Source organism: Carassius carassius, chromosome 24, assembly GCF_963082965.1.
Source record: "Carassius carassius chromosome 24, fCarCar2.1, whole genome shotgun sequence".
NCBI classification, from domain to species: Eukaryota; Metazoa; Chordata; class Actinopteri; order Cypriniformes; family Cyprinidae; genus Carassius; species Carassius carassius.
In genome coordinates this window covers 18,958,033-18,970,969 of record NC_081778.1, presented here as the reverse complement: position 1 = coordinate 18,970,969, position 12,937 = coordinate 18,958,033, and the positions used below count along the sequence as shown (strand labels likewise).

At 36.1% G+C, this 12,937-nt stretch overlaps 1 protein-coding gene across 3 annotated transcripts in view; it reads right to left on the bottom strand.

Moving 5' to 3' along the window:
- The window catches only part of invs (inversin), a 28,270-nt gene continuing 15,333 nt past the window's right edge, over window positions 1-12,937 (bottom strand). For 2 of the 3 annotated variants that reach the window (XM_059507913.1, XM_059507914.1), the window contains 13 exons: window positions 11,213-11,380; window positions 10,945-11,125; window positions 10,718-10,827; window positions 9,926-10,097; window positions 9,488-9,643; window positions 8,619-8,848; window positions 8,390-8,496; window positions 7,621-7,830; window positions 6,453-6,682; window positions 4,929-5,634; window positions 2,605-2,807; window positions 1,161-1,265; window positions 1-1,081 (listed from right to left, as the gene is read on the bottom strand). In XM_059507913.1, coding sequence (XP_059363896.1) covers window positions 963-1,081; window positions 1,161-1,265; window positions 2,605-2,807; window positions 4,929-5,634; window positions 6,453-6,682; window positions 7,621-7,830; window positions 8,390-8,496; window positions 8,619-8,848; window positions 9,488-9,643; window positions 9,926-10,097; window positions 10,718-10,827; window positions 10,945-11,125; window positions 11,213-11,380 — 2,697 coding nt within the window. In that variant the 3' untranslated portion in view covers window positions 1-962. The remainder of the gene's footprint in view (window positions 1,082-1,160; window positions 1,266-2,604; window positions 2,808-4,928; window positions 5,635-6,452; window positions 6,683-7,620; window positions 7,831-8,389; window positions 8,497-8,618; window positions 8,849-9,487; window positions 9,644-9,925; window positions 10,098-10,717; window positions 10,828-10,944; window positions 11,126-11,212; window positions 11,381-12,937) is intronic. The other variant, XR_009423336.1, reaches the window with a different exon arrangement.

Sequence of the window (12,937 nt, the reverse complement as noted above, 5' to 3'; positions counted from 1 at the left end):
TTTCATTGTTCAAAAACATTTATTAACACAGAAATGGAGAGGGATTTTTTCCATAACATTGTTTTTGTCTGGTAATCAACAGAAATGTAAGTGGTGTGAAATAATTTGGCATTTACTCAAAGCAGCTGGAACACAGACATCTGCTGTTTTAAAGTTTCTAACGGAATCTTGAATTTAAAAATGGGAACAAATCGGTTACAGGGATGTTGATTTTTTTTCACAACTGTTTAAAAGTTTGGCAATGGTACGATTCTTTTTATAGAAATGAATACTTTTAATACTTGACAATAAAGAGATCTGTATTTATAAAAGATTGATATTTCAAATACATTTTGTTAAGGATCCTGAAAAAAACATATTGCACCCCAAACTTTTGAATGTTAGCATATGTTTTACTATTTTAAAAAAAGTATTATAGACAAAGTCTGTGCGGCAACAGGACCTGCAAATATGGAAAGATCGGCAGCAAAATCTTTCACTTTTTAACATATAAATTACTAAATAATATATTAATAATAAAAAGAGTACAATGATTTATAGTGATAGATAAAACATTAATAATCCAACCCGCTCAATAAATAGGGGTGTGGCGATAGAGTATAAGAACACAATGTCTAGATGTGCCTTGTGACATCTCGACTGAAGAGTATTAACACGGTGGTCTCCCATGCAGGTGGTCTTGTTATGCAAGTCCTATGTCACCATTATGACAGGTATATGACCTGTTGCTGACGGAATGAAAGGTTATCTAATATAGTTCTTGTGTTTGTGGTTTTAACCTCTAACCTTATGCAATAAAAATCACTGGCAGATTTCATATGTAAAAGCTTAATAATACGGACCACGTGAGTTTACTGTACCTTATGCAATAGATTCTATAAACATCAAATAAGTTTAAGAGCATCATCCCTGTATTGCTTAAGCAAAGATTTGATTCCTAGAAATCCAAGAATGGTTGTGTTTCAGTTCTTAGTTCTGTTCTGACCGCTTTGACTGCCAGCACTGGATGGCCTTAGATGGTAAGAGTATTGCTTCGCCTGACTTAAAGTATCCACCAAGCTCACACACTCGACGGCGCTCACTGGGAAAAACACACACAAAAAAGATGTAACATACAACATAAAAGAACTCGAGCAGTGATTATGAACCCAAGTACTCACACTTTTTGTTTGTTTTAAGTGACAGATCCAGCAGCGCTTGACTTTGGCTCTGTGGTTTAAGCACTGCAGCCTGCAAAGAGGGCCCTCTTTTGGACGGGGTGCTCCCTAGATTGAATAAAACAGCAGTTTATTGGTTTGGACATGGTCACATGCACATTTATTTAATTTTTTTTACTTGAATGAATCAATATCACCACGTTAAAGTCACGACTGATACTAGACTAGAGCTGTTAAAATAACAAGATTTAGACAGTTTGGTATCAAGCGTGCAGGTGTGTGTGAGCGTGTGTCCATCTGGCAGGGGCGGACAGGGCGAGGGGAGGGAGGTCTGCGTGTGTGAGCGAGAGGAGACCGCTCGACATTCCATCTGACAGCAATGAACTTTTCAAAGCGTTGTGACTGTCAGGGAGAAGCGGGGAGGGGAACAAGTGTCTGTGTGTATATGTGTGTGTGTGTGTGTGTGTGTGTGTGTGTGTTTGAGAACGAGAGTGTCTCTGGCCTGCTCAGCCATCATCACCTGTTCATGTCTGCTGAAGGTCAGTTGCGTTAACTGGGCCGAAACTCCACCTTATTAACTTATATGAAAGACGGAGGGGTGTCTGTGTCGGAACGTCACGTAAAAACATAACACCCCTCTAATAATCTTATAAGTGATGCTTGCCCTACTTTTAAATTGAACTCTGGCTGCTTATGCTACTGACATGAATCAAACACTTAGATCATGTGGCTAATTAAGGAAAGGTATCCTATAACTTGTACAAGCGAACAGACCTTTGATTTAGTAATACATTTTTTATCATATTTGGAAGAATATATAAAATATACAATACGGTTCAAAAGTTTAGGATTGGTAATATTTGGTAATTCATGTTTTTAAAAGAAGTCTCATGCTCACCAAGGCTGCATTTATTTGATATGCCATAAAAACAGTAATAGTGTGAAAAACTACAATTTCAAATAAGCTTTTTCAATTTTAATATTTTTACAATTGAAACATGACCCTTCGGAAATCGTTCTAGTATGCTGATGTAGTACTCAAACATTTTTTAACATGATCAATGTTGAAAACAGGTGTGCTGCTGCATATTTTTGTGGAAACAAGTAATTTTTTTCAGGATTCATTAAAATAGAAGTCCTTTGTAAATGTATAAATTGGCTTTCTTGTCGTTTTTGAACAAATGTATGCATCCTTGTTAAATAAAGGTATTATTGAAACAATTTTACTGACCCCAAACTTTAAATATATATATATATATATATATATATATATATATATATATATATATATATATATATATATATATATACACACACACACACACACACATTTACATACATATACATATAAAATTATGTTTAAGAATATATTCCTGGTATATCATACAGTATATTCTTAGTATAATACATATATATTCCTAGACAGTTCTAGAAATACATCACTCACCATATATATTTTGCAGCACAGAGCTCTTTTTCCCTACATTCCTGGTGGAAGGAGCTTGAACGTCAGAAGTTTTGTGATGGGTGTGGTCATAAGAGATAGGCCACCCCCATAGTAGCTGAATCAACAGGGATGTGACTTCAGCAGACTCCGCCCTTTTCCCTGTCTTGCACAGTAACTTATGAAGACGACCCCGAATACAAGACCTGAATGGCAAAACAAAATGTTAAGCTTTCCTGCGACAACATATTAAAGATGTACAATCAACAAACAAACCACATTACTGTTCACAAAAAAATGACTTCAAGAATATGCATATACCTTGTTTTGTACTCTGAATCCCATTATTTTAGTAACGCCATTAAAAGAAAGTGCCTGAAAGTGCTTTCTTTTAACGCCATTAAAAGAAACACCTCTCCTTGGAGGTGTTAATGTGCTGGTGGGCACAAAGCCGTGGCACAACTCAAAGATGGAACCTGCTGACATTTCTTGCATTTTCTCCACTGATTTTGAGGAAAAACGGATTCAATAGTAAGTGTGTTTATGTAAGTGATGGGAAACCAGTTATCATTTATTGTCTATTTATTTATACATAAATACATTTGAATTGTTATAACATAAAATGAATGATGCCTCATTCTGATCTGAGAGACAGGAGAGACAGTAGCTACATTTATATGCACTCAAGTAATTGTATTGATAGCTCAATCGGACTGAAAAAGACATTTCTTCCTGGATGGTGGACCATCACCTTCAACTCAACCTGGCCAAGACAGAACTGCTTGTGATTCCAGCAAACCCATCATTTCATCACAATTTCAGTATCAAGTTAGGCACATCAACCATAACTCCTTCAAAAACAGCTAGAAGCCTTGGAGTTATGATTGATGATCAGCTGACTTTCTCAGACCACGTTGCTAAAACTGTCCGATCCTGCAGATTTGCTTTATTCAACATCAAGAAGATTCAGCCCTTTCTTTCGGAATATGCTGCACAACTCCTTGTTCAAGCTCTTGTTCTGTCCAGGCTGGACTATTGCAATGCCCTCTTGACAGGTCTTCCAGCCAATTCTATCAAACCTTTACAATTAATTCAGAATGCGGCAGCAAGATTAATTTTTAATGAGCCAAAAAGAATACACGTCACACCTCTGTTTATCAATTTGCACTGGCTTCCAATAGCTGCTCGCATAAAATTCAAGGCATTGATGTTTGCCTACAAAACTACCACTGGCTCTGCACCCATTTACCTAAATTTGTTACTTCAGACTTATGTGCCCTCTAGAAGCTTGCGTTCTGCAAGTGAACGTCGCTTGATTGTGCCATCCCAAAGAAGCACAAAGTCACTTTTACGGACTTTTAAATTAAATGTTCCCTCCTGGTGGAATGACCTCCCCAACTCAATCCGGACAGCTGAGTCCTTAGCCATCTTCAAGAATCAGCTTAAATCACATCTCTTCCATCTTTATTTGACCCTCTAACTTTAACACTCACTATTCTAATTCTATTCTATTAGTGTGTGTGTCTGTGTGTGTATGTGTAAAGACCTCTAACACTAGCTTGCTCTATTCTTTTTTTTATTCTATCTGTTTTCTTTTTATTTATTATATTATTTAAAATCCCATGCTAGGTGTACTGTGTTAACCTAACTGAGACTTGTTATAGCACTTATATATCATTGCTCTTTTTGTTGTTTTTGATTGCTTCCACTGTCCTCATCTGTAAGTCGCTTTGGATAAAAGCGTCTGCTAAATGAATAAATGTAAATGTAAATGTAATGAAAAGCCTTCATTTAAACACCTCAAGTGATCGGGCTAGGCTTGATCTTAATGGAGTTTTGATCAGATTCAAACAAGTGGATTGAACCAGATTGGCATCATTCTGGTGTAGAAGACTAATTTCTAAGACCAAATGGTCAAACACCAAGTTTAACCATCATTAAACAAAACATTTGATTGCAGAATGCTGTGATTGGCCAATCAGAAATAAATATCTCTTGTAGTAGAGAAATCCAACAGCCGGGTTCCCTAAGTATAAAAAAAAAATCACTAATTGTCTCCATAGGGAAACAGATTTTTAACAACAAGTTTTAAAAACAGCCCTGAAGTGAGCTCTATGGTTGTTAATCAATGGTTTATGCTTTTGGTGATGTCATCTGTTTGCATTACCCATGAAAATTCCACCAATCAGAGAGTCGCAGGGAGTAAATCACGCCATCAAGTTGGTCTACTTACACTCTCAAACAAAAATCTAATATTTGTGCTTTTTAAATACTTAAAACCAATGAATTCAGTAATGAATTCTAGAATGGAAGTAAAAAAAAAATACCTCCTCCATGCTCTCTGTATCACAATGGCAGCCTGGTTTTTACTATGGATGCTGTCTCTCTTCTTTTCTTTCTCTTTGTCAACTTGTTTTTTTCTTGTTCTGCCCATCCACCTCTCTTTGTCTTTTTCCTTCCCTGTAAATTTATGTTTCTCTCTGCCAGCCTGTTTATCCCCCTCAGTCTTTGATCTTGAATCCTTATCTCTGTGCATCTCTCTTTCTGCTCGTCTCTCTTTTTGTCGTGTGACAGAGGTGGAGTTGGAGATGTTAGATTGCTGGGTTCCTGTAGATTTGTGCTCTGATGCTGGCTTGTTCTCCATGGACGATGATCTACAAATGCTGTCTGTCGGTGGCTCTGTGGATCGTGGTGTAGCCAAGGCTGCTTGTTTTAAATGGGCCCCTGTAGTCCTGGGTCTGTTATGTACTGCTGATTTGGGCGTTGTGGTGGTTTCTATGTGGCCTGATGCAACACGGGCCCCTGAGCTGACCGGTTTGGCACTGCCTGGTCGACTTGACCCAGCGGGGGATCGGCGCTCATATGTGGACCCACATCCCACGGATATGCATGTGTCTAGGCTGTGAGTTTCCATCACACACTCCTCCTCTACAGTGCCTGAACACTTCCTGGTGCTCAGTGGGGTCACCGTGAGACCAGAGGTTGCCAGAGAGAGAGAAGCCTCTGGTGTTTCAGCATCTCTCGTTCTGCGCTCTGACGGAGAAACAAAAGAACTGGGGTAAAAAGTGTTTTTTTTTGTTTGTTTTTTTTACACATTATAGTATTTATAAAATATAAAAATAAGATTAAACAAAATAATACAATTACACAAAAAGATAAAAATGAATTAATAAATCTGATTACAATAAATTAATAATAAAAACTGATTTAAATAAATAAAATGTGCAACCTACTAAATAGGTTTCAATTAATATATTACACATATTTGTAATACAATTTAAATATTTAAAATACATGGTAAAAAATTGGGTCTTTATTCATGAAAATATTTAGTTGCTTTTAAAATTTTAAGATGGAGATCTCTTACAAGAAGATGATTATATTTGGGCTCACAAAAATGTAATCTTAAACTTAATTAATAATCTTTCTAAAAATGCAATAACACTTAATCTTTAGAAAATTTGAAAATGTATATCTATTATTCATACTGTACATTATAAGTTTGCCTGAATTCACTTTGTGATTCATTTGGTTTGATTTTAGTATTTATTTAGTAAAAATTTAATTATTCATAGCAATATTAAAGTTTTTATTTTTGGATATTTAAATTAAAAAAAAAAAAATTATGCATTTAGCAGACACTTTTATCCAAAGCGACTTACAGTGCATTCAGGCTATCAACTTTTACCTATAATGGATATTTATAGGACATAAGATGAAAATAATTATTAGCTAATTGGTAATACAATTTTATATTAATTTATTGACAAATTAATGCACACTGCAGGTCTAACGGCACTGAAGTGTAACGCTGTGTCAATTATTCCTTGCCTTCTTTTTCATAAACTCACCTGTTCTATGTTTTTTTTCTCTCCTGCTCTGTGATTGGATATTATGAGCACTGGGGGATTTTCTGTGTTTGTGTCCCTTCACCGCCACTGGATCTTTAACACTCTGCTCCGTTTCATCCAGTGACAGTTTTTCCACTCTGACTTCAGCCAATGAGACGAGCTTCTTCTGATCGGCCTCAGCCAATGAGAGCTGCTGCTCAGCCTCACGTCTGCGCTCCTCCTCCCTCTTCCTTCAGAAACAGAAAACACACACAACACTTACTTTCACGATTCATTTACTTCACACATACTTTCATCCTGGTAATGATGACTGGATCATTTATTTAATGTTTGTGCCTCTTGCTGCATGTTAAGATTGTTATGTTTTCTATTTCAAATGCTGAACTTTATTCATCACAGGATCCTGAAAAAAAAAATGTATCATGGTTTCCACAAAAATATGAAGCAGCACAACTATGTTCAACGTTCATAATAATAAAAAATGTTTCATAATCAATCTTTTTGTTCTGACTATTGGTGGGTACAGTAATATCTCGTTCAGGTCAATATCTTGAGTTTAAAAGGGCAGCATTTGTGAAAGACATTAGATGTTTTAAACACCTTTACCTAGGAGGAAACAAAAAAGAAAGAGTAGATGATGAGTGTAAAACTGATAAAAGACAGGATTAGAGTGACAGACTATGCTAACGAGTTTAAAAACAATGAAATGAATGTATGTTAATGTGTGCAAGTAGACCCTGGAAAGAGAAAACATATTCTAAGCCGTGTATGTGCGTATTCATTCATCCTCAGAGCTGACAGACTCTAAATGTCAAGCTGTTGAGCAGCTGAACTTTGCTCAATTAAAAGAGGGAGGATGAGTGAATCACTCTCTCTCTCTCTCTCTCTCTCTCTCTCTCTCTCTCGTCTCATCTATTTCCATTATTGACAGCAAGAAATTGATGCTCATATTCCTCGGCAGGCAGGTAGATAGATGAGCTGCTTCTGAGCAAACACACATAATTAAACAACAGCCATTATATTCATGCAAACATTCCGTGTCAGCTCTGCAGATCAGCCTAACCACATCAGTCAGCAGTGGATTGTGGGTGAGAGAATATTTGCACCCCACCATTTGTCTTATTTCTTTCTCTTCAAGGCAGAATGTGTGGGTTTATGAGAGTCTTACTTTGCAGCATCCTTGCGCAGTTGTTCGTGTCTCATGAGGAGCTTCTTGCGCTCTCTGAATGCCCGTCGGACCTTGTAGCCCTTGTAGAGAGCCTGGATGGACGAGGCGGCGATGTCCTGGATGGCGGCGATAGATAGAGCTCCATGCTCCAATAGAAATTGGGTCAGTTCTTGATGCTCTCCCAACAGGGCATAGTCTAGAGGAGTGTACCTAGACAAAGTGATTACAGTCAATAGTCATTTAACACAGGGGTTTTTAAATGTTTTGATGCCAAGGACCCCAAATTTTATATTTAAATGTATATTAAAAAAATATTACAATTATGTATTTAAAAAATGGGGTCTGTAAGATTTTGCATTTGCTTGGAGTAAATAGTGCTATGAAACATTTACTGTTATTACCAATGTTGAAAACAGCTGTGCTGCTTAACATTTTTTGTGAAAACGCTAATAAAACCTTTCCATGACTCTTTGATGAATCAGAAATCTTTTGTAACATTTTAGTAAATGTCTTTACTGTTTACTTATGATTAATACAATACGTCCTTGCTGAATAAAAAGATTAATTTCTTTCAAACAATTACTTTTGAACCGTATATATACAGTACGTACATGTTTTAATAATATATATGATAAATAAAAGGTGTTTACATGATTAAAATTATGAATGCAATTGTTTTAACCATTTTTAGATTCAAACCTGCATCCAGATCCTTAACCACCACTAGGCCACATCTCAAGAACCATGTACATGCATGAATGTTCATTACCTCTCCTCGGTGTGCTCCATATGGTTGGGAAAGGCTCCACACCCCAGGAGTAGTTTCACAGCATCCAGATAACCGTTATTACAGGACCAGTGGAGTGCGGTTCTCCCCTTAACAAATAAACATACACAAAAGTCAGACCTCATGCTATCATCTTCATTCTTTCTCTTTTTCATATATCCAGCAGGTCAGTACATGTTCTTGGTGTTAGTTTTGGGCTTTACAATCATACCTCCTTGTCCTGGATATTGGGGTCTGCGTCATGCTGAATGAGCAAGGCCATGCAGTTGATGTAGCCAGCATATGCCGCACACTGGAGGGGAGTTCGTCCTGCGTGGTCCTGCAGGTTAGGACTGATCCCGTTCTCCATCAACACCTCGCACACCTCCGCATTACCACCCAGAGCTGCCCAGTGAAGAGCAGAGTGACCGTCTATGTCTACCAGATCAACACGAGCCCCTCCTAAACATATCAAAGATGCAGATTTACCATGAGCACTCTGTAACATGTTGTACTTTAAACAGAGTAATCTACTGGCATTTTGCCACCAACATTATGCCACAACAATCTTGCAAATTATTGAATTTATTGCTTTGAATTTTATGTTTAAATAACTTATGACCACTGCAAAAGCAGTACATCATGGCATAAAGACACAAAATCATAATATGAATGTGAAAAATGACACCCATTTTTATTTGTAAAAAAATAATAATAATTATATATATGTTTGTGTGTGTGCGCACGTGTGTAGACATTAATAATAACTATTTTTGACAAACTTATAAGCAAAATTATATAACGTCTAAATAATTGTATTTCGGTATATTACACATTTCATATGATAAAATAACGGTTTCAAAAACAAGGCAAAAAAATAAATAAATATAGTAAAAACTATATATTTTTGAAAAAAGTCTAGTATATTTGTATTTTATATGTATTTAAATACATTATGAACTATATTAATTTATTTGTTTATTTTTAGACTGACTATTTTTAAAATCTGTATAAAATTAAATTATTTTCATAATTTTTTTACTATTTCTCTGGCCAGCACCAATGGGGAGGATAAAGTGTCATATGTGTGTGCTTACAAACCTTTGATGAGCGTTAGAATGACATCTCGATGGCCCATCTCACATGCACGGAACAGAGGTGTGTGTTTCATTACGTCCAGCGGGTCCACCATGGCTCCCTGCTCGAGCAACAACCGCACAGTGGACACATGCCCTGAGAGTGCAGCCGCATGAAGCGCTACACACATACACACACACAAAGCACACAAACACACTGTCAACTCTTGTTACGGCTGTACGGGGGTACATTCATAGAATATGGCTTGTTAATTGCTTGATTGAACAGAAAATGCAATTATCACTGATCTGAGCTGAAACCAACCAGTTTAGGCCAGGAATGGATAATAGTGTTCAATATGACTATCTGTGTGTGTGTGTGTGTGTGTGTGTGTGTGTGTGTGTGTGTGTGTGTGTGTGTGTGTGTGTGTGTGTGTGTGTGTGTGCTAACTCTCTCACACACCTGTCCCTCCATATTTGTCAGTCATGTTTATGTCCAGGTCCTTTTTCAGATCCAGCATAGCTTTGATGACATCATCGCTGCCCTTCCCTGCAGCCCACATGAAAGCTGTTCGTCCCTCCAGATCAGGCTCATCTCGCACAGAGGGGTGTTTTAAAAAAACTGCCACTGTGTCCTTAACAGACAAAACCACCAGAAACAATTCAATAAAGCAATAAGACATATAGTAATTTATATATATATATATATATATATATATGTGCATATATATTATAAAGAACTCTACATTGTCTAAATTGCTAAAAATAAATAAAACTATATGTTTATTTATTGTCATTTATATAAATATATACATATATACATAATGATTAGACAAATAACTTAAACAAATAAATTACTGCTAATAATAATCCCAGTAAAAAATTATCCAAAAAGTTGAATGAATGAACAAACGACCAAAAATATATGTTTGTTTGTGTATAACTAAAATAGTCCCAATCATCTGGTAAGTTTATTCATATTTGTATGTGTATAAATAAATGAACAGATAAATGAATGAATTAATATTAATTAATGAATGAATGAATGAATTAATTAACACATCTATAGTTGTTTGGTTATATAAATGAATGAATAAATGAATGAATCAACGAACCAACCAACGATTCAACTGACGTGTTGTCACTTAAGCTTTTTCTTAAACTTTGATGGAGCCAAAATAAAAGAAATAAATAATATACAAGATGTTATTTGAAATATGCAAGATGTTATTTGACACACTCAGAAATGTCTTACAGCATAGTTGCTCTGAGCTCCATAGTGCAGAGGTGTTGCTCCCTGACTGTCTGATGGGATCATCCCAGACTTGTTTCTCTCCAACAGAAGGTGTACAATCTTAGCATGACCTACACAGACACATACAAACCAGTGTTAACATCTACACTTTCGGCAAATGATTTCAGTTCAAAATAATTTATTTAAACAGTCAAACTATACAACTGAATGAGTATAAACATCTGTACCCAGCAGTGCCGCCCAGTGCAGTGGTGTCCTGAACAGGTTATCATAGGCTGTCACACTGCAGCCCTCGTATGATGTCAGCACTTCCACCACCGCCTCATTCCCATCAGCCACTGCAAAGTGCAGAGGGGTGCGTCCCTCATAGTCCTGCCAGTTCAGCAGGGACTCGGTGGGAGCAGCTTCCTACAAAATACACAAATACTGACAATACTGTAATTGTAACAGTTGTATGTGTGAGGAATAATAGTGAGGTAACAAGTGTGGACTTACCAGAATACAGCGTACCGTACGTGTGGCATTGGGGTGTTTGTTATGTGCCGCCCAGTGTAGAGGGATCTTCCCCTCGCTGTCTGGGATCCCGATGTTTGAATCGTGCTTGATCAGCAGCTTAACATGCTCGGGGTGATTGTAGAAGGCACTCCAGTGCAGAGCTGTCTGCTGTAGAACGAACAACATTCAATTTCAAAGATTACATTTTACAGTTTTTTTTTATTCACTCATGTTACACTGCAGCTACAAAGCTGTTTCAAAACCTTCAAGCTAATTTGGTCTTAATATGATCACAGCAAGCAGGCTGTCAATGAACAGCAATCAAGAAAATAACATTATGGAGCTTTTCCAAGAGCACATATAAAGAAGTGATTCTTATCATAATCTTGACCTTCGCTCTTTATCATATCACATTATATCAAACTAGTCAGCCAGCTCCCTCAGGTTTGGAGGGACAAAATCTGCAAAATAAAAAATGCACAATACCACCAGGCCTAGTAATAGAATATTTTTCACATTTTCTGTGCTAAATTTTTGGTAAAATGTGTTTAGCTGACACTCTTATTAGTTGCTGAAAACATAATAAATTAGCCAAAATATTCAATAATAGACCACACAAGGAACAAGGTAAATATGTAACTGAATATGTAGAATGGTAGGGAGTTCAGCAAGTGCATATTTCCAGAATGTCTTCCAGAACGTCATAATTGCTACATAAAATCTTTTTTTAATTTACATGTAATTTAAACTTTAACCAAATAAACTTTCAATCTTTATAAACTTTATAACTTTAAATTAAAATATAAAATAAAACCAATTTAAATTACTACTTAAGTTGAACAAAGTTCAAAACCACAATGGAATGAATTTAAACTTAAATGTATACATCTTTAAATGAAACTTAAAAATTAAAAAATATATATTTTGAGTAAAAATGAAACGTAAAATGAAAATTTTACATTTAAAATAATTAAAGCTTTATGCATTATCAAAAAAAATGTAAGATTTAAAACATTTTAAACAATATATACAACTTTAAGTTAAAACTGATAATGTAAATTAATTTCAAATTAAATGCTTACGTTACATTTTTTTTTATTAAACTTAAAATTAGGTTACATACTTTCTCATATAATATATCTCTACATACAACTTTCTCATAATTCCAGTTTTATATTTTGCAAGCCTAAGAAAACTAGAATTGATGTAGGTTTGCAATCTCAGCCGAACACATAAAATCAGTGTTTGTCTATCTATATCAGCTGTAGATTTCCAATGGCTTTTTTTTCTGTGTGTCAGACGACTTTGGCTCTCTCAGCTCAAGACTCCTGGCCAAAATCCATCCTTGCCAGTAATGCTAATATTTTTGGCTTCTGTCTGAGAAATTGCTTGAGCTTTTGCTCATTTCTGAGTCACTTTAGATGAAGAGTCTGCTTAATTATTCCATGTAAATATATTCTGGTCTCCAGCTTTTAACAAGGTTCACCAGCTAAACATCTTGCTCAGCCAGCTTCACCACAAAAACCAACAGGATACCAAAACCCTTTTCTCTTCATCCATCACTCAAGTTCCCCCAGCCATAAAACGCACAATCAACCAATGTGGAAAGTGAAGACAGAAGACTCACTACATGATCTATTTCTGCATCTGGCCACAAAACAAGCCTCATCATGAGAAATCACGATTCTGCTTATCAAATCATTGCAAAACCAACAGACGGATAAA